At 45.5% G+C, this 26,944-nt stretch overlaps 1 protein-coding gene across 1 annotated transcript in view; it reads left to right on the forward strand.

The window, feature by feature from the left end:
* BICDL1 (BICD family like cargo adaptor 1) overlaps positions 1 to 26,944 on the forward strand; it is a 43,031-nt gene extending 16,087 nt beyond the window's left edge. Inside the window, exons 3-10 of the mRNA XM_087705638.1 lie at positions 2,589 to 2,705; positions 11,362 to 11,508; positions 14,528 to 14,707; positions 16,335 to 16,553; positions 16,864 to 17,007; positions 18,411 to 18,541; positions 21,464 to 21,584; positions 26,738 to 26,944. Of these exons, the coding sequence (XP_087561764.1) occupies positions 2,589 to 2,705; positions 11,362 to 11,508; positions 14,528 to 14,707; positions 16,335 to 16,553; positions 16,864 to 17,007; positions 18,411 to 18,541; positions 21,464 to 21,584; positions 26,738 to 26,938 (1,260 nt within the window). The 3' untranslated portion in view covers positions 26,939 to 26,944. The remainder of the gene's footprint in view (positions 1 to 2,588; positions 2,706 to 11,361; positions 11,509 to 14,527; positions 14,708 to 16,334; positions 16,554 to 16,863; positions 17,008 to 18,410; positions 18,542 to 21,463; positions 21,585 to 26,737) is intronic.

Raw genomic sequence — 26,944 nt, forward strand, 5'->3', positions numbered from 1 at the left:
TTCCTTCCTTCCTTCCTTCCTTCCTTATTTCCTGCCTTGGTTCGTTCCTTCCTTGGTTCCTTATTTCCTTCCTTCCTTCCTTCCTTCCTTATTTCCTGCCTTGGTTCCTTCCTTCCTTGGTTCCTTATTTTCTTCCTTCCTTCCTTCCTTATTTCCTTCCTTCCTTCCTTATTTTCCTCCTTCCTTCCTTCCTTCCTTCCTTATTTCCTTCCTTCCTTCCTTCCTTCCTTATTTCCTTCCTTCCTTCCTTATTTCCTTCCTTCCTTATTTCCTTCCTTCCCTCCTTCCTTCCTTATTTCCTTCCTTCCTTCCTTCCTTGGTTCCTTATTTCCTTCCTTCCTTGGTTCCTTATTTCCTTCCTTCCTTCCTTATTTCCTTCCTTCCTTATTTCCTGCCTTGGTTCCTTCCTTCCTTGGTTCCTTATTTCCTTCCTTCCTTATTTCCTTCCTTCCTTATTTCCTTCCTTCCTTCCTTATTTCCTTCCTTCCTTCCTTATTTCCTTCCTTCCTTATTTCCTTCCTTCTTTCCTTCCTTCTTTCCTTCCTTATTTTCTTCCTTCCTTCCTTCCTTCCTTCCTTCCTTCCTTCCTTCCTTCCTTGGTTCCTTATTTCCTTCCTTCCTTCCTTGGTTCGTTATTTCCTTCCTTGGTTCCTTATTTCCTTCCTTATTTCCTTCCTTCCTTATTTCCTTCCTTCCTTCCTTGGTTCCTTATTTCCTTCCTTCCTTCCTTATTTCCTTCCTTTCTTCCTAAACTCCAGACCATCCTTCCTTCCCTTTTTCCCTTTCCCATCTCCTCCCTCCCTCCCTTCCTCCTTTTCCTAGGCCAGTGATGGCTAACCTGTTTGTCATCGTGTGCCAAAAGCGCCCACCCTGCGTATGCACCTCCCAGGCATGAGCATGTGACCCCCACACACTCTCCACCGCACATGCACCCCACCCCCTTTGCCCATTTTTGGCTTCCAGGTTGGCCCCCAAAATGCATTGCAAGTGCCCCTTGCGCATGTGCAGTAGAGAGCCAAAGACAAGCTGGCCGGCAGGAGGTGTGCACCCATGCGCCGTGGAGCTTGGCTGCGGCAATACTCTCTGGGTTCCCCCGATGATTTCTTGTCCAAATATTAACCCCATCCAGCCCAACTTGGTTTTTCCAACATCAGCCAAAGTTGATTAGTCCTACGAGCCAATGAAAGGGGTGGCTCCCTTAAACGTCAATTAAAATCAAATTTTCATAATGAAAATTTACAAATATTTATTAGAAGTAACATTAGAAGAAGAAAAAGTTAAAGGTTGCATGATAGCGTGGGCCAAAAACTTTGGTTACACCATAGATCTAGTGGATTGGGAAAGAATTTGGAACACAAATTATAAACTAACACGATCAGCAGCACTTAAAGAAAATATATACAAAATGTTTTATCGTTGGCATTTATCACCAACAAGATTGGCTAAAATGTACCCAAACATGAAGCCGACCTGCTGGAAGTGTAAAAAAGTACAAGGGACCTATTATCACATATGGTGGACCTGCCCAGAAACACAAAAATATTGGACAAAAATTTGGAAATGGGTGCAAGAAATTACAGGAGAACAGATAAAATACAAACCCGAAATCTTTCTACTGGGAATAATCAAAGGGAAATATACAAAGAAAATTAAGTACATATTAACACATCTGCTAACTACAGCTAGAATAGCATTTGCCCAATGCTGGAAACAAAATAAATACCCCCTCGGATGAATTAGTGATAAAAAAAACTTTGGATTGTGCAGAGATGGACAAATTAACACTGAAATTAAAAGATAAAGAAGAGTCGGAATATTACGAAATTTTGAACAATTGGTACAAATGGCTGCAAAACAAGAATAAAATTAATTAAGCCAAAAAACTATATATAAATATATATAGAACTGCGTATAAAGGTGTGTATATATAGAAGCGAAATATTATATACATGTACGGGTATGATGACATAATAGTGTTGATGTAATTTTTGCCGCAGATTGAGGTTTGTAATCTACTTACGAAAGACCAGGACTTGAGACCACGAAGGTGAGAGAAACAGGTTTATTTGATGCATCGAGTTCAGCGTGCTCACACACCAAAGTCTGAACTGCCTGGGCTCTGCCCAGGATGCTACTTTTATGCCATGTTCCACACTGCGCATTCTCAAGGCGTTTCCATACACGAGACAAGCATGACATTTCGAAAAGGAGAAGTTCCTATAATGTCTTAAGCTGTCAGCAGTTTTTACCTCTGTTCTATCTCTCACCCACGCCTGGCTTCCTGTGCCCCTCCTTTACAGGGTCTTGCCACACTGTTCAGCCCTATTTTTAATACTTATGAGGAAGTTGGAGAGAAAGTTCACTCCAGCTAAAAGTCAACTTTGGAACTCCAGGGCACTAGAATGAAAAGCCAAGCGAATATGAATTTATAAGGTCCATTCTATTAAGACCACCTAACCTGGCCAGCCACTGGTGGGTTTACCTGTGCACCCCCTCCTGCATCATAATGACTGTAAGGTGTTGTAGAAGGGGAAAAAATCTGCTAATTTTTTTTTAAAAAACCACGGTGTCTTCTTCTTCTGTTGCAGGCGTCGGAAGTGGAACGAAAGCTTTCCACGCAGGTTCATGTCCTCCAAGAGGACTTCAGGGAGAAGAGGTCGTCCACCAACCAGCACATAGTATGTCTTGAGAGCCTTCAAGCAGAGGTGAGTCCTGCGGCGTTGGGCAATCTCGGGCAATCCTACTCTACCGCGATGGGCTCTCAATGGAAGGGAACTTCATCGCCCCCGAATTCCAACCCAGTCCCCAAAAGTTTGGAGACCTCCAGGTGGCAGAAGCTTAGTCTGAAGGTGGCTTTGGAGAGGTGGGTGTAGCTGTGGTGGGTTCTGGCCGGTACGGTAGTAGTCGGGAGACGTAGCCAGTGTAGCGGTACGTTGGCACATTTGGCCCACCCGCCTGCCCGCCTTCCATACCTGTTTTTAAGGCAAACGGGCCAATTGTGCCTGCGTGACCTCCGACGAGCAGCTGGGTGTTGCCAGGGTGGTGGAGTGAGCTTGTGTGTGCAGCGCAGTCAGGCGCATCCATAGGCACGTCCAGTGCGTGCACAAATGGACCACCAGCAGCGTACCAGTAGCGAAGGTAAAAGCAACCCACCACTGGGGTGTAGGACAACTGGTCTTGGCCAACTTGCCGTGGCTAACCCACCATGCAATGTGGTTAACTGTTCTTAGAGCCGAAGTGGCGCAGTGGTTAAATGCAGCATTGCAGGCTACTTCAGCTGACTGCAGTTCTGCAGTTCGGCTGTTCAAATCTCACCGGCTCAGGGTTGACTCAGCCTTCCATCCTTCCGAGGTGGGTAAAATGAGGACCCGAATTGTTGTTGGGGGCAATATGCTGACTCTGTAAACCCCTTAGAGAGGGCTGAAAGCCCTATGAAGCGGTATATAAGTCTAACTGCTATTGCTATTGCTATTGTTCTGACCCCCTCCTCCATCCCATAACGAAAGCCAAGACAAGCTTAACTAGAATGTACTTTAATTAGCAAGACCAGAATCTCGGTGGCTGAAAGCCAAGCAAAACAAACAGATAAGGACCTTGGCAGCAAGGCCGACAAACCTTGGCAGCAATCCAGCCTGCCAAGGTAGATACGTTGTCTTTAGTCAAAGCGTTGACTTCTGCAAGAAGGGCGTGTCACAAGCAGTCTTTTTTATAGTCTGGAGAGGAGCCTAATGACCATCAGCTGAGCGCAATTACCTCCTGTAATTGCTCCTGACGCCGAGTAGCTCTTCGATGGCGTGCATCCAGGAACAACTCACTGCTGGCTTCTGGATCACTCTCCCTTGTCTCCTCCCCATTGGTCCAAGGCTCAGGCACCACCTGATGGCCAACCAGTCTCTCTGCGCCCTGCTCAGAGTCGGAACCTTCTCCAGGGTCCTCCACCTCCTCCAGAGCCGACTCAGAGGGCCCCTCACTGTTTGAGTCTGGTGGCAGCTCCAACAGCACCTGCTGTGCCACAAAAGTTAACTATGAATTGTTAACTGTTTTCATCCCATTCCTGCTCCAAGCACCCCCACAAAAGTTTGGGACGAAAAGCATACGTCAAAATCCTCAAAACTGTTGTGGATTTCCTGTTTCCCTGAAAATAAGACCTCCCCGGATAATAAGCCCAATTGGGCTTTTCAGCACATGCGCTGAAATAAGCCCTCCCCTGAAAATAAGCCCTCCCTGCAAATATTGCAACCAGGCAGTAGCCACGAGGTGACCATGCTCGCCGCCTCCTGCACCTCAAAAATAATAAGACCTCCCTGAAAATAAGGCCAAGCGCTTATTTCAAGGGTCAAAAAATAAGACCCTGTCTTATTTTCGGGGAAACGTGGTATAAGTCAGGGATGTGCAGTCAGGGGAGGCAGAGCCTCACCACTGTCATCATGAAAAGAAAAAAAATGTAGCAATAGCAATAGCAATAGTTAGACTTATATACCGCTTCATAGGGCTTTCAGCCTTCTCTAAGCAGTTTACAGAGTCAGCATATTGCCCCCAACAACAATCCGGGTCCTCATTTTACCCACCTCGGAAGGATGGAAGGCTGAGTCGACCCTGAGCTGGTGAGATTTGAACAGCCGATCTGCAGAACTGCAGTCAGCTGAAGTAGCCTGCAGTGCTGCATTTAACCACTGCGCCACCTTGGCTCTTAGAGGTGTAAAAGGAAAAAGGCAAGAGCTGAGGTCAGGCTGAGCTAGTTGCTGCCAGAGTCACCCTGGATGACTCTGCTTAGTGCTTAACTGTTTAAAAAAGCCTCTAAAAAGCACCCTCTACAGGAGGTGGCAGGAGAATGACGTGCCTCCTCTAGTCTGACTTTTTATGATCACTCGAGCAGAGTTAAGCAAGGGTTAAAAGCTGAAAAATTCCTGACCTAGGTGAGGCACGTCGTTCTCCCACCTCCTCCTGTAGAGGGCGCTTTTTTAGAGGCTTTTTTAAACAGTTAAGCAGAGTCATCCACGGTGACTCTGGCAGCAACTAGCCCAGCCTGACCTCAGCTCTTGCCTTTTTCCTTTTACATTTTTTTCCTTTTCATGATGACAGGCAAGAGCAGAGTTGAAATCCTCTCTGAAACAGCTGGAAAAGGTACATGTGGGTCGGAAGGAGGGGAAGGAATTCAAACTTCATCCTCCTGGTGCAACTTTGTGTGGGTGTGTTTGAGAGAGAGGGGAGGGAGGGAGAGAGGGAGGAAGGAGGGGAAGGGAGAAGAAAAAGGAAAAGAAAGAAGGAAACTTATTTAGCAAAGGAGAAAAACGAATGCTGTCGCTTTAAATTGGAACTGAGCATGCCTGGCTCTGGAATTCTGGGAGTTGAAGTCCACAAGTCTAAAGAAATTGCTGCCTCACCAGCCATAAACCTCACCGCCTGTCACTGGTATAAGTGTTGGAAGAAACTCCCAGTTGCTTAGAAACAAGATCATTTTGGCTAGAACCTGGGAAATTTCTCAGAGCGCCTGCATAATATTTGAGTTGTCCAACTCCATCAGAGTTCTTTCCAGCTAAGAGGAAGACTTTAGAGAAACGTAGTTGAGATGTTTCCCTTCCTTAAGCTTACCAGTTACTTGGTCCCTACCCCACATTTTGTTAACCCTAATTGTCCCGTTTCAACCTTCCTTCCTCCTTTCCCCCGTCTTCCTCTTATCGGAGCAGCAAATCTTGGAAGTAAGTATGAATATTTTCACCGGGTTTGAACTGCATGGTCATCCGATGTGACTTCATCCTCTTCTGTGGCTGTTTGGCTTCTCAAGCTTCTTCATGGCCTTTGTGTCTCACTGGTCTGCACGTGGGGTGCTGGTAGAGTCATTCACGTGTAACATACATGAAATAAACTCACTGTCTCTTTCAAATCTTTAAAAGCTCGGTCATTATGCTCATTCGCAAAACCTCTGCCCAGGGGTCGGCAAACTTAAAGACTAAAAGAGCCATTTGGATCTGGTTTCCCACACCGGGAGCCACAAAACCTAATGGGGTGTGTAAAAAGCTCACTAAATTGCGTGCCGGCAGGTGTCGCACATTGGCGGTTCTGGCACATATTTTGAGCAACAGGGAGCTGCAGCAGAGGTATGAAAGAGCCACATGCAGCTCCGGAGCCGCAGGTTGCTGACCCTTGCCTCTGCCAGTTAGCATGTTTGATCGAGCCAAATGCTCCATCTCATTCGTCATCTTCTGTGGTCAGTGGGGTGCTTTGAGGAATTTCCCATCAGGCTCTGCTGGCGAGAATCCTTCGGAAGTTTCCAAACTTTCTGGAGTTTTAGAATTTTAGGATGGAGAAACGCCTCCATTTGAAATAGCCGGGGAGGGCCTGAGAGTCTTCTTAGAAATCTCTACTGGCAGTCCTTGAGTTATGACCATAAGGGAGCCTATCCACAATGGTCAGTGACCAAGTTGGCGTTATGATTTTCTTGTAGCAGTCGTTAAGTGAATTTGGAGGTCATAAGCCCGAATGTCACAAGTATATTAAACAAACACTTTGTTACGGAAACCTATTGTTCACTTGGGGACGCGATGGCTCGGTGGCTAAGATGTTGAGCTTGTCGATCAGAAAGGTTGGTAGTTCAGTGATTCGAATCCCTAGCATCGCATAATGGAGTGAGCTCCTGTTACTTATCCCAGCTTCTGCCAACCTAGCAGTTCGAAAGCAGGTCAAAAATGCAAGTAGAAAAATAGGAACCACCTTTGGTGGGAAGGGAACAGCGTTCCGTGCGCCTTCGGTGTTGAGTCATGCCGGCCACATGACCATTGATACGTCTCCGGACAGCGCTGGCTCTTCAGCTTTGAAACGGAGATGAGCACCGCCCCCTAGAGTCGGGAAAGACTAGCACATATGTGCGAGAGGAACCTTTATATTTAGCTATCGTTCAGTTGGCGGAGTTTTGCCGAAAACCAGAAGAGAGTGCTAGTTTTTGGCAAAACCCTCATAAAACAGAGTCACGGAATTGTGATCCCAACTCAGAATTTCATCTCTAGGTTATAAGTCCTCTTTTTTCAGGTAGGCCATAACTTGGAACAGTCGCAAATTGGAGGATGAGCTGCGGTTATTAGAATAATTAAAGGTGGGGCAGGATTCCGTTCCGAGATGAGTTCAACTCCCAATCCATGATCTCCAATCGATGCCGGCGAATTCGCCGCGCTTTCTGGATCGAAGGAAATGCTTCCTTTCTGTAATTGAATCAGTCTTGAGTCAATCGATTCGGAAATCCCAAATCGAATCGCGCCGCCGATTCGTTTGCAAAACAGATTTTTCTCTTATTCACCCCCCCCCAAGAGAGTTGCTAATTTAGCCCCCCCCCGAGGGGGCAGCTCCTGCGTAATAGGTAGTGAGAAAGGCGTCTCATTTAATCAAGCCTTGTGAAGGATCGCGGGGGAAATCTTTCTTAAATTCCCAAGGTGCGACGCGAGGGAAATGCAACATGGAAGACAGGGAGAATCTTTAAAAGTTCACGCTGAAATTGGCACACATTTTCGTGCCCACTTCTCCGGCAAAAATGCATTTTTGTGCATCTTTTTAAGTCGGGGGGGGGGGGGAACAACCACAGCCACCAAACTTGTCTTCTTCCAGCGAATAGAATTCAAATCCTTAATGCCATATCAGGTTCTTGAATAAATTCCACCCCTACATTTTTGCAAGTCTTTATCTTTTAGTTTTTTTCTCTGGTGACACAATGGCTCAGTGGCTAAGACGCTGAGCTTATCGATCAGAAAGTTCAGCAGTTCAAATCCCTGGCCCCACGTAACGGAGTGAGCTCCCGTGACTTGTCCCAGCTTCTGCCAACCTAGCCGTTCGAAAGCACGTAAAAAATGCAAGTAGAAAAATAGGAACCATCTTTGGTGGGAAGGGAACAGCGTTCCATGCGCCTTCGGCGTTGAGTCATGCCGGCCACATGACCACAGAGACGTCTTCGGACAGAGCTGGCTCTTCGGCTTTGAAACGGAGATGAGCAGCGCCTCCTAGAGTCGGGAACGACTAGCACATGTGTGTGAGGGTAACCTTTACGTTTTAATTTTTTCTCCCAGATTTTCTTTTCTTGAATTATTTTTTCTTCCTCTCTTCATTTGGAGGACTTTTGACTCCTTATCTCATTCCTGACCTGGGAACAAATATATATCTTTAAAAAAATACTCAAGGAATTACTCACGCTTGCTTAAAGCAGAATTCACAAAATTCGCAGGGGAAGGTAATCCGTCACAAATCACAGCTAGACGTCAGGAAAATCGGGAGGTGGGCTAAGTTTGGGCTACCCCCTTTTCTCCACTTCCCGGGACATTCCTGGTTGCGTTTCTTTCTGGAAATGGTGGTCTGTTATCTTGGCAGAGGGAGAAGGGGAAAATTCTGCTTGCTGGCCAGGCCAAATGTTGTCCAGGTTGTATTTCATATATTGCGAGAGCGGTTAAGCAATCTCAGTGTTGGAAGTTCTGTAATCTAAGAAATGCGCACATGGGTGGGTGAGCACACCTAGGCAGACAGAGGCCTCCTGGGGGAGAGGGAAGAGGGGATTAGGGGGCACCTGGGCAGCTAAGGGCATGGCTCCAGTGTCAGATTAAATGAGAAAGAAGCTGGAACGTGGTTCCAGCAGCCAGCATCTTGAATGATTTGACTCCTGGTGCATGCCTCTGTGCCTACACTCCCTCGCGCACACATGCATGTTATGCGTGTATGTGTGTACATATATGCACGCACACACGCCCATATGCATTTATGTATGCATGCGTATGGATGGGTATGCCCACATGTACATTCAAACAGGCACTTACACTTGTTCATGATATAGCTACATACACATATATACACATTCATATATCTCTATACCTATTGATCTCTCTCTCTCTAGATCTCTACATTATATCTGTCTGTCTATCTAATTCTATCTATCTATCTATCTATCTATCATCTATCTATCTATCTATCTATCTATCTATCTATCTATCTATCTATCTTTCTTTCTTTCTTTCTTTCTATCTACCTATCTAATCTATCTACCATCTATCTATCTCTCTACATTATATCTATTTATCTACATTATATCTATATGTCTATATCTATACTATATTTATTTATCATCTATCATCTATTTATATATCTCTGCATTATATCTATCTATCATCTATCATCTATTTATCTCTACATTATCTATCTACATTATATCTGTTTATCATCTATCATCTATTCTATCATCTATCATCTATCATCTATCATCTATTTATCTATCTCTACATTATCTATCTACATTATATCTATTTATCTACATTATATCTATCTGTCTATATATATACTATATCTATCATCTATCTATCTATCTATCTATCTATCTATCTATCTATCTATCTATCTATCTATCTATCATCTATTTATCTCTACATTATCTATCTACATTATATCTGTTTATCATCTATCATCTATTTATGTATCTCTACATTATCTATCTCTACATTATATCTATCTATCTCTATCTATCTATCTATCTATCTATCTATCTATCTATCTATCTCTACATTATATCTATTTATCTACATTATATCTATCTGTCTATATCTATACTATATCTATTTATCATCTATCATCTATCTATCTATCTATCTATCTATCTATCTATCTATCTATCTATCTATCTATCTATCTATCTATCCTATCCTATCCATTACATATCAGATAATTAGGATATCTATCTATCTATCCACCCATCCATCCACGTATTATCTCTCTATCTCTCTATCTCTCTATCTATCTCTCTATCTATCTATCTATCTATCTATCTCTACATTATATCTATTTATCTACATTATATCTATCTGTCTATATCTATACTATATTTATTTATCATCTATCATCTATTTATATATCTCTGCATTATATCTATCTATCATCTATCATCTATTTATCTCTACATTATCTATCTACATTATATCTGTTTATCATCTATCATCTATTCTATCATCTATCATCTATCATCTATTTATCTATCTCTACATTATCTATCTACATTATATCTATTTATCTACATTATATCTATCTGTCTATATATATACTATATCTATTTATCATCTATCTATCTATCTATCTATCTATCTATCATCTATTTATCTCTACATTATCTATCTACATTATATCTGTTTATCATCTATCATCTATTTATGTATCTCTACATTATCTATCTCTACATTATATCTATCTATCTCTATCTATCTATCTATCTATCTATCTATCTATCTATCTATCTATCTATCTATCTATCTATCTATCTCTACATTATATCTATTTATCTACATTATATCTATCTGTCTATATCTATACTATATCTATTTATCATCTATCATCTATCTATCTATCTATCTATCCTATCCTATCCTATCAATTACATTTCAGATAATTAGGATATCTATCTATCTATCCACCCATCCATCCACGTATTATCTCTCTATCTCTCTATCTCGCTATCTCTCTCTCTCTCTCTCTATCTATCTATCTATCTATCTATCTATCTATCTCTATCTATCTATCTATCTATCCATCCATCCTCCATCCATCCACCCATCCATACACAAACGCACTAAAGCACACACACAACGCATTCCCACATACACATTTATACGCAAACACACAGACAAAACTCTGACAGAGCAGAAGAATTCTCTCCCTCCTTGGAGGGAGATGGGGGGGGGGGAGTGAGGGCTTCTCTTGAGAAAACCTCCCATAGAAATTTCCCCCTTGACCTCATCTGGCGGGCCAGCCTGCTCTTGTGAAGGGCCCCAATGATGTTCATTTCAGAAGTGTTCCTCCCCCCCCCCCCCGCGCTTGTGCAGGCTGAACACAATCACCAAGGAGTTTTCCCAGAGGACAGAAGGCAGTGAACGACTGGCCTTGTTTTTGGGGAGCGATGGTGGAGAGAGGAACCGAGCCAGCGGGGCGAAGATCCCTCTGATCCTGGGTGGGACCCAAGTTCATGCCTTAATCCCTCTGGGAATTCCAGAGCGCGGAGGAGTGACCTCTCGGCCTCCTTCCCTCCCTCCCCTTTGCTTGGCAACGCACATTCCAAGCTCGCCAATTTAAATTCCTCCCACTCTGCAAGGCCAGTTCCATAAGGGAGGGTAGGTAGGTAGGTGGAGACAGGGAAGAGATCCGTCCTGCTTCTGTTCTCTCCCCACATTCCACCGGTCCCGTCATCGTCGTCCAGGCTGTGTCCACAGCGGTGGGGGCTTCTTCGAGTCCTTCTCTTCTGGCTTCTCCAGAGCCCAGGTCCTTCTCTTCTCCAGAACCAGAGAGAGGGAGGACTTGCTTGGTCTTGACATTGAGACAAAGCCTCCCACCCACCCACCCCTGCTTTTTCAGATTAAGATGCTGAGGGATCGGAAGCAGGGCCTGGAACGCCGTCTCAGTGCCATGATGGAGGAGAACCACCTTCTCCAGGGGACGGTGGAGGAGCTTCAAGACCGGGTCTCAATTTTGGAAAGGCAAAGCCATGAAAAAGACACGCAGGTAAGGAACGGGAGCCGAAGAGCCAGAAATGCCCCAGTGGAGAAGACCAAGGTGGGCTTTGTTGCAGGAGTTCTTAGAGATTTGGGAGGTCCATCTTGGAGGTTTCCCCCTGCCTTGGGACCCAAAGATCAAGGGGAAGAGTAGGTTTTGGGGTACTTGCAAGAGTAGGGGTCGTTTTTCCTCCTGTAACACTTAAGCGAAGCTAAAGTAAAGTGAACTAAAATTGTGGGTGCTCCATCACTGGAGGTTTTTAAGAAGAAACTGGACTGCCACTTTTCTGAAACGGTATGGGGCCTCCTGCTTGAGCAGCGGGTTAGACTAGAAGACCTCTAAGGTCCCTTCCTACTATTCTATTCCATTCCATTCCATTCTCCTTCCTTCTTTCCTTATTCTATTCTATTCCATTCCATTCCATTTTCCATTCCATTTTCCATTCCATTTTCCATTCCATTTTCCATTCCATTTTCCATTCCATTTTCCATTCCATTCCATTCTATTCTATTCCATTCTATTCCTTTCCTTTCCATTCCATTCTCCTTCCTTCTTTCTTTATTCTATTCTATTCCATTGCATTCCATTCTATTATCCTCCCTTCTGTTCTGTTCTGTTCTGTTCTATTCTATTCTATTCTATTCTATTCTATTCTATTCTATTCCATTCCATTCCATTCTCCTTCCTTCCTTCTATTCTATTCCTATCCTATCCTATCCCATTCCATTCCATTCTCCTTCCTTCCTTCTTTCTTTATTCTATTCTATTCCATTGCATTCCATTCCATTATCCTCCCTTCTATTCTATTCTATTCTATTCTATTCTATTCTATTCCACTCCATTCCATTCTCCTTCCTTCTTTCTTTATTCTATTCTATTCCATTCTCCTCCCTTCTATTCTATTCTATTCTATTTTATTTTATTTTATTTTATTCTATTCTATTCTACTCTACTCTATTCTACTCTACTCTACTCTACTCCTCAGCCTCCTTCTGCTTCTGTTCTGTTCTGTCATATCTCCCCTCTTCCAACCCTTAGAAACCCACTTGAATTTCTGGATCATCGCAAGTAACGCAAGCCGATCCTTCGAGATCCTGGATCTAAAGTTTTATGGATTTTTCCCAGTTGGATGGCAGAATTTCCTCCAACCCAAGACCACGGGTTTATCACCATCTCCTCCTCAAACCAGTAGGGTCCATTCCAAGACTCCACATTTGCTGCCAATCTAATTTTCCATAGATCGATGGGTGGATGTTGAAATTCACTAGGGAAAAAGCAGCTGGCACAAAAAAGCCAACACATTTCTAGGCTGCATAAACAGAGGGAGAGAATCAAGATCACGTCAAGTGTTGATACCACCTTATAATGCCTTGGTAAGGCCACACTTGGAATATTTGCATCCAGTTTTGGTCGCCACGATGTGGAAAAGATGTGGAGACTCTGGAAAGAGTGCAGAGAAGAGCAACCAAGATGATCAGGGGACTGGAGGCTAAAACATAGGAAGAACGGTTGCAGGAACTGGGTATGTCTAGTTTAATGAAAAGAAGGACTAGGGGAGACATGATAGCATCTTCCAATATCTCAGGGGTTGCCCCAAAGAAGAGGGAGTCAAGCTATTCTCCAAAGCACCTGAGGGCAGGACAAGAAGCAATGGGTGGAAACTAATCAAGGAGAGAAGCAACTTAGAACTATTAGAACAATTGATCAGTGGAACAACTTGCCTCCAGAAGTTGTGAATGCCCCAACACTGGAGGTTTTTAAGAAGATGTGGAGACTCTAGAAAGAGTGCAGAGAAGAGCAACAAGGAGGATTAGGGGACTGGAGACTAAAACATATGACGAACGGTTGCAGGAACTGGGTATGTCTAGTTTAATGAAAAGAAGGATTAGGGGAGACAGGATAGCAGTCTTTCAATATCTCAGGGGTTGCCCCAAAGAAGAGGGAGTCAAACTATCCTCCAAAGCACCTGAGGGCAGGACAAGAAGCAATGGGTGGAAACTAATCAAGGAGAGAAGCAACTTAGAACTATTAGAACAATTGATCAGTGGAACAACTTGCCTCCAGAAGTTGTGAATGCCCCAACACTGGAGGTTTTTAAGAAGATGTGGAGACTCTAGAAAGAGTGCAGAGAAGAGCAACAAAGAGGATTAGGGGACTGGAGGCTAAAATATAGGAAGAACGGTTGCAGGAATTGATATATGTCTAGTTTAATGAAAAGAAGGACTATGGGAGACAGGATAGCAGTCTTCCAATATCTCAGGGGTTGCCACAAAGAAGAGAGAGTCAAACTATTCTCCAAGGCACCTGAAGGCAGGACAAGAAGCAATGGGTGGAAACTAATCAAGGAGAGAAGCAACTTAGGAGGAATTTCCTGACAGTTAAAACAATTTTCCAGTGGAACAGAAGTTGCCTCCAGAAGTTGTGAATGCCCCAACACTGGAAGTCTTTAAGAAGATGCTGGATAGCCATTTGTCTGAAGTGGTGTAGGGTTTCCTGCCTAGGCAGCGGGTTGGACTAGAAGACCTCCAAGGTCCCTTCCAACTCCGCTATTGTATTATAAAATCCTTGGAAATGAATTGAATTCATGTAGTAGTAGTACTCATTCAAGGTAAGACCGCACTAAGGTCCTGGTCCCAGCTGCTACATGGTCCTGGCCCTTCTCCTGAATAGTTCATTGGAGGTGCCCCTCAACAGCTATTCTAGACCATGCTGGGTTGGGTTTCAATCACTGCTGATCTTGAGCCGAGGTGGCGCAGTGGTTAGAGTGCAGCACTGCAGGCTACTTCAGCTGACTGCAGTTCTGCAGTTCGGCTGTTCAAATCTCACCGGCTCAAGGTTGACTCAGCCTTCCATCCTTCCGAGGTGGGTAAAATGAGGACCCGGATTGTTGTTGGGGGCGATATGCTGACTCTGTAAACCTCTTAGAGAGGGCTGAAAGCCCTATGAAGCGGTATATAAGTCTAACTGCTATTGCTATTGATCTTGGTTAGTTCTCTCTCTCTCTTGGCTAACTTTCCACTCCCATCAGTTGCAGCAGAGCCAGCTGGAGCTTCAAGAGGTGAGACTATCCTATCGGCAGCTGCAGGTCAAGATGGAGGAGCTGAACGAGGAACGGAGCCTCCAAGACTTCAACTCCACCAGAATGTCGTTGCTGTCGGAGATCGAACAGAGCATGGAAGCAGAGGAACTGGAACAAGAGCGAGAACAGGTACGGCGCGCTGGAAGCTGCGCCAAAGTAGGACAATTCCTTCTACCTTCTAGGTACGGCATGCCAGCCATCGCCCCAGCCCAGCCCATGTGGGCGCGCCTCCAGCCAGCCAGCAAGTCTTTGGGTTTCTGCCGCGCATGTGCGGGGGCGGAGCCTTCCCCGATCTCTACAGTTCCCCCCCCCCCAGTGTGCCCTAGCTTTGTCCTGCATTTCTGCTGCCCGTGCCTTCCCTCATCTCCGCAGGTTCCACCCTCCACAGGCACCTCTCTGGGTTCACCGACAAAAGGGCGAACGACAAAACCGCGCCCGACTAAACCGCGGTGACAAAACCGCGTGTTCTAAAGCGCTCCGATGAATGAGCGCTGAATCGCGCCGACAACAGCGCGGCAACAGAAGCGCGCTGTAAAACTAAACCTAACCCTAAACCTAAACCTAACCCTAAACATAATGCTAAACGTAACGCTAACCCTAACCCTAACCCCTAACCCCTAAACCTAACCCTAACCCTAAACCTAACCCTAAACCTAACCCGAAACCTAACCCTAACACTAACCCTAAACCTAACCCTAAACCTAACCCTAAACCTAACCCTAACACTAACCCTAAACCTAACCCTAACCCTAACCCTAACCCTAAACCCTAAACCTAACCCTTACCTTAAGTTAAAGCGTCCTTCTGTCTCCGCGCTGTTGTCGCCGCACTGATGACGTCGCGGTTTTAGCGACGCGGTTTAGTCGGGCGCAGTTTTGACATTTGCCCTTTTCTCAGGTCACGCTCTCCATGGCAGGAATGCAGGAGGAAGCTAGGGCAAGCTAGGGGGGAGAAACTGCAAAGATTGGGGAAGGCATGGGAGGCAGGAATGCAGGAGGAAGCTAGGATGAGCTGGGGGGGGGGAGAAATTGTGGAGATTGCGAGCCCCCCCATCCCGTGCCCCGTTTTTGGGCTTGAAAAGCCTCCTGCACCAACCTAAAAGCCAAAACGGGGGGCGTGGGGCATGCAACTGAATGGAGCTGAGTATTTATTGGCCGGATGCTCTTCCTGTCGCCAGAGCAGAGTTTTGTTCAGCAGATAAATTCCCATTGTGCCCAGAAATATCAGCCTCTACCTGGGATTGAACTCACAGCTTCCTGATTGTGAGACGAGAGCTCCACCTCCTGATGTCATTTCATAATGACTACTGATCATCATCCTCTTCTTTTAACGACCCCATAATCCCTTGCAGGGGTGGAGTTTGGGCAACTGAATGGAGCTAGCAGAGTGTTTGAATGGCCGGATGCCCTTCCCTCTCGTCAGTATGGAGTTTTGTTCAGCAGATAAATTCTCATTGTGCCCAGATATCTGCCTCTACCTAGGATCGAACCCACAGCCTCCTGATTGTGAGGCGAGAGCGCCACCTCTAGGCCACCGCACCACTCCACCATTTAGGCTTATATATCGCCCCCAAACTCAAGCTATGAGAACCTTCTAGAATTCATCACTGAGGTCACATAATATAGCATGTCCAACAGAGGAGGACTCTAGTGTCTCATCCTGCAGATGTCATCCTGGGTTTGAAATCTGTCAGATGGGTGTCGTGATATTTCAACCCTTCCATTGTACATTTTTTTTAAAAATTCTGTTACCACAGTTGAGGCTGCAGCTTTGGGAGGCCTATTGCCAAGTCCGTTACTTGTGTACGCACCTCAGAGGGAACGACAGCGCGGATTCTGCCGTCTCCACCGACTCTTCCATGGACGAGTCCTCGGAAACCTCCTCAGCCAAAGACGTTCCAGCCGGCAGCTTGAGGGCTGCACTCAGCGAATTGAAAAGACTGATCCAAAGCGTGATTGATGGCACGGATAGCCCGGTAAGTGGGGTTTTGGGGGGTTACCGCTGTCACCCAATTAATAACAGTAGCATTTCAGCTTGTGTCTTCTTTTAATCACCCCATAATCCCTTGCAGGGTGGAGTCTTGAGCAGCTGAATGGAGCTGAGTGGGAGGGAGGAATATTGCACATATTACTTCATGGTGCTTTCCAGCCCCCTCTAAGTGGTTTACAGAGTCAGCAGCATCTTATCCTCCCCCCCAACTATCTGGGTCCTCATTTTACCCACCTGGGAAGGATGGGAGGCTGAGTCAACCTTGAACCACTAATCTCCCTGTGTGTCTTTTTCAGGGCTCTCGGAGAAGTGATGACGATGCTTTGGAAGAACAGATCAAGCAAACGAGTGAAGATTCAAGAACCCTGAGGGAGTTAATGGAAGGTGAACGGGGGAAACTGAGGCAGAGCCTGGAAGAGCTGCAGCAGCTTCACAGCCAGGTAGGTAGGCAGGGATGGATTTGTTTTTCATCTCCCCCTCCTCTCTCTCTTTCTCTCTCCCTCCCTCCCTCTCTCTCTCTCTCTCTCTCTTGAATTATGGATGGATGGGTGCGTGGATGGGTAGGCAAACAGGTGAGCAGGCAGGTAGGCAGATAGATATAGATAAATAGATAATAGATAAATAGATAGATAAACAGATAGATATAGCCAACACAACACAATGCAGGCAACCCACACCACCTCAACCAAAGCCAACACAACACAATGCAGGCAATCCACACCATCTCAACCAAAGGCAACCCACATGACCTCAACCAAAGCCAACACAACACGGCCAACTCACACAACCTCAACCAAAGCCAACAAAACACAACACAATGCAGCCAACCCACATGACCTCAACCAAAGTCAACACAACACAATGCAGCCAACCCACACGACCTCAACCAAAGCCAACACAATGCAGCCAACCCACACGATCTCAACCAAAGCCAACGCAACACAACGCAATGCAGCCAACCCACATGATTTCAACCAAAGCCAACACAACACAATGCAGCCAACCCACACGAACTCAACCAAAGCCAACACAACACAATGCAGCCAACCCACAGGACCTCAACCAAAGCCAACACAACTCAGTGCAGCCAACCCACACGAACTCAACCAAAGCCAACACAACACAATGCAGCCAACCCACATGACTTCAACAAAGTCAACACAACGCAGCCAACCCACACGACGTCAACCAAAGCCAACACAACACAATGCAGCCAACCCACACGAACTCAACCAAAGCCAACACAACACAATGCAGCCAACCCACACGAACTCAACCAAAGCCAACACAACACAATGCAGCCAACCCACATGACTTCAACCAAAGTCAACACAACGCAGCCAACCCACACGACTTCAACCAAAGTCAACACAACACAATGCAGCCAACCCACACAACTTCAACCAAAGCAACACAACACAACGCAGCCAACCCACACGACCTCAACCAAAGCCGACACAACACAACGCAGCCAACCCACACGACCTCAACCAAAGCAACACAACACAATGCAGCCAACCCACATGACCTCAACCAAAGTCAATGCAACACAACACAATGCAGCCAACCCACACGACCTCAACCAAAGTCAACGCAACACAACGCAGCCAACCCACACGACCTCAACCAAAGCCAACACAACACAACATCACAGTATCTAAGGAAGCAGATGCTTTCTGAACATAACTTCTCCGCTTGCAAAGATTTTTTCTAGAGTTCAGCTGGTCTTCCTTGATTCGTGAACTTCTACTCTAGATGGAATGGACCTGTTCTTTTTGCCTCGTTATGAAACCCACAACATCGCGACATTGATTCTTCTCCCCCCCTCCTTTGTCTTTGTCAGGTGACACTGCTGAGCGTAGAAATGACCTCGCTGAAGGAGGAAAGAGACCGACTTCGGGGATCGGCCGAAGATAAGGAGATGAGTGAGCAGCTCTTGAAGGCCATCCGTGACCGAGATGAAGCCATTTCTAAGTAAGCTGAGAAAAGGTTTGGTGGGGTGGCAAGTCCGATAGAAACCTAAATAAAATGTAAGATCCATCGGGCAGGAATTCCAGCAAGGTGACTTATGGGGAGATGTTGACCCTGGTTGCATGGTGAGCCCCCTGCACCAAATCGGATGAACGGCTGCAAATGCAAATTCTGTTCTGGCAAAGGCTGGAAAAATAGAAGTGGCTGGAGTAGAAGACCTCAGAAGTTGCTTCTGGCCATATGAGTCAATGTTCTCTCTCCCTCCCTCCCTTTCCCTCCATCTCTCCCTCCCTCCCTCTCTCCTTTTCCCTCCTTCTCTCTCTCCTCCTTTATTTCTCCCTCTCTCCTTTCTCTCCTTCTCTCCCTCACTAATTCTCTTTCCCTTCCCCTCCTTCTTTTGGTCCCTTTCTCCTTCTCTTCACTCCCCATCTCACTTTCCCTCCCTTGCCCTCTCTCTCTTGCCATCCCTCTTTCCCTCCTCTCTCCATTCCTCCCTCTCTCTCCATTCCTCCCTCTCTCCTTCTCTCCCTTTCCTACCTTCCCTCATTCCCTCCCCCTCTCTCTTTCCCTTCTTCTCTCTCCCTCTCCCCCTTTCCTATCTTCCCTCATTCCCTCCCCCTTTCCCTCCTTCTCTCTCTCTCTGTCCCTTTCTCTCCTCTCTCTTCCCTTCTCTCCCCATTTCCCTTTCCACCCTTCCTCCATCTCCCTCTCTCCTTCTCTCTCCCTTTCTCCCTTTCCCTCATTCCCTCCTCCTCGCCCTTTCCCTTCTTCTCTCTCCTTTTCCTACTCTCTTTGTTTCCTTTTTCTCTCCCTCCTTCCTTTTAACTCCTTCTCCCTCCCTCTCTCCCCTTCCTTCCCTCTTTTATTCATTTTCTGTTCCTTTGATGATGGACCCATAACACAGGTGTGATTGTCATTAGCTAAAACTGTCTGCTTGGGGGGGGGAACCCCCAAAAGACCAAATAGCCCCTTCGTTGCTGCCCCTGTTGCCGGAGCAGAGAATATTGTTTGTCTATTGAGTTTCAATGCCGGAAATCCAGGAAGCTTCTGGTATTTTAGTCTCTGTGTAGGTTACTGACTCTCCTGTATCCATGGAAACTGGCTTCTTAGGAAGTCCGATATTCATTCAGCAAAGGGATTTTTTAAAATGATCTTTTTTCTCTTTTACAACACAGAGATATTTGCAATGGGGACTGTGCTCCATCAGCCATGGCTGCATAGGCATCTATCTATCTATCAGCGTGACCCTGCAGGCCCTAGTGTGAACTAGGCCATGGAGGACACACACCTACACAAGGAACTATATTACAACATCTATCTATCTATCTATCTATCTATCTATCTATCTATCTATCTATCTATCTATCTATCTATCTATCTATCTATCTATCATCTATCTATCTATCTATCTATCTATCTATCTATCTAAACTATGTATATCTATATCTATATCTATCTATCTATCTATCGATACATATACATATACATATACATATACATATACATATACATATACATATACATATACATATACATATACACGATTGTGTTGTATTTGTGCTGTTGTAAAATGTAACAAAAAGGCAACAGTAAAAAATATTGGGTTTCTGCCTGGATGGTCTCTTGTGACGAGCCGAAGGACAGAGAATGGAAGTAGTGATCTTCCTCCCATATTTGGGCATACCAGGGGTTGTAAATCTATCTATCTATCTATCTATCTATCTATCTCTCTCTCTCTCTCTCTCTCTCTCTCTCTCTCTCTCTCTCTCTATCTCTATCTCTATCTCTATCTCTATCTCTATCTCTATCTCTATCTCTATCTCTATCTATCTATCTATCTATCTATCTATCTATCTAAACTATGTATATCTATATCTATATCTATCTATCTATCGATACATATACATATACATATACATATACATATACATATACATATACATCATATACATATACATATACATATACATATACATATACATATACATATACATATACATATACATATACATATACATATACATATACATATACATATACATATACATATACATATACATATACATATACATATACATATACATATACATATACACGATTGTGTTGTATTTGTGCTGTTGTAAAATGTAACAAAAAGGCAACAGTAAAAAATATTGGGTTTCTGTCTGGATGGTCTCTTGTGACGAGCTGAAGGACAGAGAATGGAAGTAGTGATCTTCCTCCCATATTTGGGCATACCGGGGGTTGTAAAAAAAAAAAAAACTAAATATATATATATGAATATATATATATATATATATATATATAATATATATATATATATATATATATATATATATATATATATATATACACACACACACACACACACACACACACACACACACACACACACACACACATATATATGATATAGATGATAGATAGATAGATAGATAGATAGATAGATAGATAGATAGATAGATAGACAGACACAGACACAGACACAGACACAGACACAGACACAGACACAGACACAGACACAGACACAGACACAGACACAGACACAGATACAGATACATGTATTGTGTCACAACCCCTGGTATGCCCAAATATGGGAGGGAGGATACTGCTTCCCTTTTCTGTCTATCGGCTCACTCTGGGAACCATCCAGGCAGACAGCCATTTTTTAAATGTTGCCTTGTTACAGCACAAATGCAACACACACACACACACACACACACACACACACACACACACACACACATATGAACTTCCATCTGGATCAGCTTCCCCAAGCCTGGTCCTCATGGGATGGGTTGAGACTGCGGATCGCATATTCCCCAGCCAGCTCCACCTGTTGGGAAGCGATGAAAAGAGGACCGGAAACCAAATGGCTTTTTTAAAAAAAAAACATTTTGTTGTGATGGTTATTTTGCTTTCCAGGAAGAATGCTGTTGAGATGGAGTTGGCCAAATGCAGAATGGATATGATGTCGTTAAACAGCCAGCTGTTGGACGCCATCCAACAGAAGCTTAATCTTTCGCAGCAGCTGGAAGCCTGGCAGGTAAGGAGGAAGAGGGAGGCAGGGCCTGGTCCACCTAGCAACCCATAGATGTTTTTTTTCCCCTGGGCAGTGCCACATGGGCTCAATAACGAAAAGGCCTCCTTCCCTGAAGACTGGAAGTAGAGGGAACCTGGGGTGAACTTCTCAAAAAAACATGTCTTCTTCTGCACCGTTTTTTTGCCTTCTCTGGTTTCTTCTCTTTGACCCAATCAGACGATAAGTTGCGGAAATTAAAAATGGTTCCAGGGCTGAAGAGGAAAAAAGGGGCCTGGCTCCATTTAATGTCCACTATTTTTGTTAGCTCCGTTGTAAACTGGGTTTGATGACACTTTGGGGACTCTCGGGTGGAGGACAAATGGTCTTTGATGGAACTCAGCTTGGGACGCTTGGGGAGAAAGCCCGTAAGAAGCATCTTCTGAAGGAGCAAAAGTCAGTTTGGATCATGGCTTGACATCCCTCCAAATATCTTGGCTGCCAACTGTCAGACATCCAGGCCTGGAAGAACCAGGCCAGGTTTCTACAGGGTTACTTATGTAGTAGATGAATTTGTGGAGGATACACGTTATTTGCTCCCTTGTGGTGGGAGGAGGAGGAGGAGAAAAGGAGCAGAGCAGGAGAAAAAGTGCAGGAGGAGCAGGAGGAGGAAAGGAGGAGGAGGAGGAAGAGGAGGAGAAATTGTAGCAGGAGGAGAAAAGGAGGAGGAGGAAAAGAGGAGGAGAAAAGGAGGAGAAACAGGAGGAGGAGAGGAGGAAGTGGCGGGGGAGAAGGGGAAAAGGAGGAGAAAGGGGAGCAGGAGAAGAAGAGGAGGAGAGGAGGAGGATGAGAAAAGGAGGAGGACAAAAAGAGGAGAAACAGGAGCAGGAGAAAAGGAGGAGCAGGAGGAGAAGAGGAGGAAAGGATGAGGAAAGGAGGAAGAGGAGGAAAGGAGAAGGAAAGGAGGAGGAGAAAAGGAGGAGCAGGAAGAGAAGAAAAGGAGGAGCAGGAGGAAGAGGAGTAGTAGAGGAGGAGCAGGAGGAAAAAGGAGGAGAAAGGAAGGAGGAATAAGGAGGAGAAACAGGAGGAGGAAAGGAGGAGAAGGAAAAGAGGAGGGGGAAAGGAGGAGTAAAGGAGGAGCAGGAGGAAAAAGGAGGAGAAAGGAAGAATAAGGATGAGAAACAGGAGGAGGAAAGGAGGAGGAGAGGAGGAGTAAAGTAGGAGCAGGAGGAGAAAGGAGGAGAAAGGAAGGAGGAATAAGGATGAGAAACAGGAGGAGGAAAGGAGGAGGAGGAAAAGAGAAGGAGGAGAGGAGGAATAAAGGAGGAGCAGGAGGAAAAAGGAGGAGAAAGGAACGAGGAGTAGGAGAGGAGGAGAGGAGGAGGAGCAGGAAAAGTAGGAGGAGGAGGAAAGGACAAGGAGGAGAGGAGGAGGAGAGATGGTTCAGTAGAGCTGGACTCTTCTTGAGGTCCTTCTTCATGGGGTTGATGACCCTCAGAACTGACCTTCAAAGGGGCCCCACCCTTTGGATCCCAACACCCTGCTTCCTCCTCTTCCTCGCGTCCAACCTGCAGATCCCTGAAACACATCCTCCCCCCTTCCAAGTTTTCAAGTCCAGCCCTCTGGTGGACTGGTGGCCAACATCCTCCCCCCTTCCAAGTTTTCAAGTCCAGCCCTCTGGTGGACTGGTGGCCACCTTCTATCTAGAGACTCCGAGGTGGCCACTCCAACTCTACTTGGCCTTGTGCAAATTCCCCCTTGATCCACAAGGGGGAGCATCACAAGTGGACGTTCCTCTGCCCGCATCCCGCAGCTCTCCTGGTTGAATTTGTCCTCCCTTTCTCCTTGTGGTCATTTCTTTCTTTCTCTCTCTTTCTTTCTCTCTCTCTCTTTCTTTTCCCAGTTTGCTTCTTCAGGCCTTTTCACTATTTGGCTCCTTTGGTTTCTGATCTAGTGGCCTTTATCACTTCCCGTAACAACAGCTTTAGTCGTACACCCCTCCTGCCTTTAAGGTGAGCGCCTACACCCCCACCCCGCTTCTTCCCTTCCCCCCATGGCATCCTCTCGTGTCCCATCCCGCCTGGGTACCGCTTCATCCTTTGGGGCAGAGACTGGCAAGGCTTAGGGCTGGGTAACCATGGCAACTTGACAACCTGAGGACTTCAACTCCCAGAATTCATGCTGGCCCAGGAATTGTGGTTGTAGAGCCAAGGATTCCCCGGAATTACCGTATTTTTCAGAGTATAAGACACACTACCCTAAAAGATGGTGGAAATTTGGGTGTGTCTTATACAATAAATGGGTTCCACCACAAAACCGCGCTCGACTAAACCGCGCCTGACTAAACCGCGTCGCTGACGTCATCAACAGGGCGACAACAGCATGGAGACAGAAGCACGCTGTAAACCCTAAACCTAAAATTAATCCCTAAACCTAAACCTAACCCCCCTAAACCTAATCCTAAACCTAATCCTAAACCTAACCCTTAACCTAACCCTAACCCTAACCCTAACCCTTAACCTAACCCTAACCCTAACCCTTAACCTAACCCTAACCCTTAACCTAACCCTAAAGCTAACCCTAAACCTAATCCTAAACCTAACCCTTAACCTAACCCTAAACCTAACCCTTAACCTAACCCTAACCCTAACCCTTAACCTAACCCTAAAGCTAACCCTAAAGCTAACCCTTACCTTAAGTTGAATCAGCTTGCTTTCAAAGCGCTATTTAAAGCGCCCTTCTTTCTCCGCACTGGCTGTTGTCGCCCTGTTGATGACGTCAGCAATGCGGTTTAATCGGGCGCGGCTTAGTCGAGCGCGGTTTTGACGGGTCACGCAATAAATGTAGTCCCTCCCACCCACCGGTCCCCACCCTTTGGCCTCTGCCTGCCAGCAATTTGCCTCCTTGCAGCAAACATGGTGGTGGCAATAGGCTATGCCAATCCCTGCAGCCTGAAACAGCTGGTGGTCGGGAGGCCAATCCAACCGACAATAGCAATAGCAGTAGACTTATATACCGCTTCATAGGCCTTTCAGGCCTCTCTAAGCGGTTTACAGAGAGTCAGCATATTGCCCCCAACAACAATCTGGGTCCTCATTTTACCCACCTCGGAAGGATGGAAGGCTGAGTCAACCCTGAGCCGGTGAGATTTGAACCGCTGACCTGCTGATCTAGCAGTAGCCTGCAGTGCTGCATTTAACCACTGCGCCACCTTGGCTCTTGACAATCAGCTGCTTGTGCTAATCAAGCTGGGCTGAAATGGAAACACGCTGTTTGCTGCAAGGAGGCAAATTGCTGGGAGGCAGGGGCAGATTTTTTCTCTCCTTGTGCTAATCAGGCTAAACTGAAAGTGAAACTGGCTGTTTGCTGTTTTGCTGCAAGGAGGCAAATTGCTGGGAGGCAGGGGCAGATTTTTTTCTTGTTGTTGTTTTCCTCCCTAAAAGCTAGGTGCGTCTTATACTTCGGAGCATCTTATACTCTGAAAAATACGCTAGTTTATTCCATTCTACCAACTCTTCGAGGCCCATTGTGAAAATAGCTGGTAATCACGTAATCTGAATTTTTATTTGGATCTCCTTTTGCTCAGTGATGTCAGGTTGAGTCCAATAACCGTGAATACTGATGACTTGCTCCCAAAAGTGCAAAATCGTGAGCGTTCCATCCCTGGATGGTTTTTAAGAAGGGGGGTGGACTAGAAGACCTCCAAGGTCCCTTCCATGTCTATTCTGATTGAAATGGTATAGGGCCTCCTGCTTGAGTAGGGGGTTGGACTAGAAGACCTCCAAGGTCCCTTCCAGCTCTACTCTGATTGAAATGGTATAGGTTCTCCTACTTGAACAGGGGGCTGGATTAGAAGACCTCCAAGGTCCCTTCCAGCTCATTCATTCTATTCTACTCTATTCTATTCTAAGCAAAATCTCCAAATTCTCACCAAATCACAATTATCCTTTGGATGGCCGATTTCAAATTCCTAACCGCAGGAGACAATTTGGAAATAAATGTTCGCAACCAATCTCCTTAAGTTAGATTGATTGTCAAAAGGACTTCAACACTCAGAATCCATGTTGGGTGAGGAATTCTGGGAGTTGAAGTCCACAGGTCGTAATGTTGCATAGTTGCCCACCCATATTTTGGCTTCTCAAGTGATGCAAACCCAATCTTTGGGCCACAGGTCATAGTTCAGGGTCTAGTAAGCAGAGACTGAAGCTTGCTCATTCTGGCTTGTTCAAGACACCATGCGATCAAAGATTGCGGATTACGGAACCCAGTTTCCACCAGTAGACATTCTTCTTTTTAGTCCTCAGATCTGAGATGGGGTCAGTTCTGAAATGAGGAAGCATGCGAAACCGCAGGGAAGGGTGTCTACTAGGTAGGGTCCAAAGATGGCGGCCACCCTGGTGCAAAAGAATGTATACAACAATTGACAACGACTTGTCAATTACCATAAAACAGTGTGATTGACTTGTCAATACCTATAAAATGGTACCATTGACTTCATTTGTCAATGCCCATAAAACAATGCAATTGACTTCTCTTATCAATGCCCATAAAACAATGCAATTGACCTCTTATCAATGCCCATAAAACAATGCAATTGACTCCTTTTGTCAATGCCCATAAAACAATGCAATTGACTTCTCTTATCAATGCCCATAAAGCAATGCAATTGACTCCTTTTGTCAATGCCCATAAAACAAATGACTCCTTTTGTCAATGCCCATAAAACAATGCAATTGACTTCTCTTATCAATCCCCATAAAACAATGCAATTGACACCTTTTGTCAATATCCCCATAAAACAATGCAATTGACTCCTTTTGTCAATGCCCATAAATCAGTGCCATCCATTTTTATGTCAACACCCGTAAAAAGTGGCAGTGCTGGGATTGGTGGCCGCCATCTTGATATTTTTGATCATACGCCATGGACATCCCTGAACCTGTGGGTCTAATATGGGCCTCTCCAACCACTCTTGGGTCAACATCAGTGGTCCCCAAGCTGGCTCGGGGGTGGGGAGATGGGAACTGGGCCGCATGAGCAATGAGCTGGCATGCACAGCTGCACGTGCCCCCCAGCCTGGTTGCAAATAGACCACGGTAGTGGGGACCCCCTGCTCTACGTCACTTCCCTTCCCATCATCACTGGCTTCTCCTGAACATTTCTCCTCTTCCTGGACGTAGGATGACATGCAGAGGCTCATCAACCAGCAGCTGATGGACAGGCATCCTAAGGAATGGAGCCAGACGATGATGTACACCACCAGCAGCCACGGAGCCAAGCGGCGTGCCCGGCCTTCGCCAATGCTGAAGCTCCAGCAGCAGGGCTCTGAGCCGGTTGGAGCCGAAGGGAGCCGCCTATTTTCTTTTTTCAAGAAAAATTAATTGGAA

The sequence above is a fragment of the Thamnophis sirtalis genome, unplaced genomic scaffold, assembly GCF_051295495.1.
Source record: "Thamnophis sirtalis isolate CommonGarterSnake01/CBP01778 unplaced genomic scaffold, rThaSir2_p1.2 scaffold_2, whole genome shotgun sequence".
In the NCBI taxonomy this organism is placed as follows: Eukaryota; Metazoa; Chordata; class Lepidosauria; order Squamata; family Natricidae; genus Thamnophis; species Thamnophis sirtalis.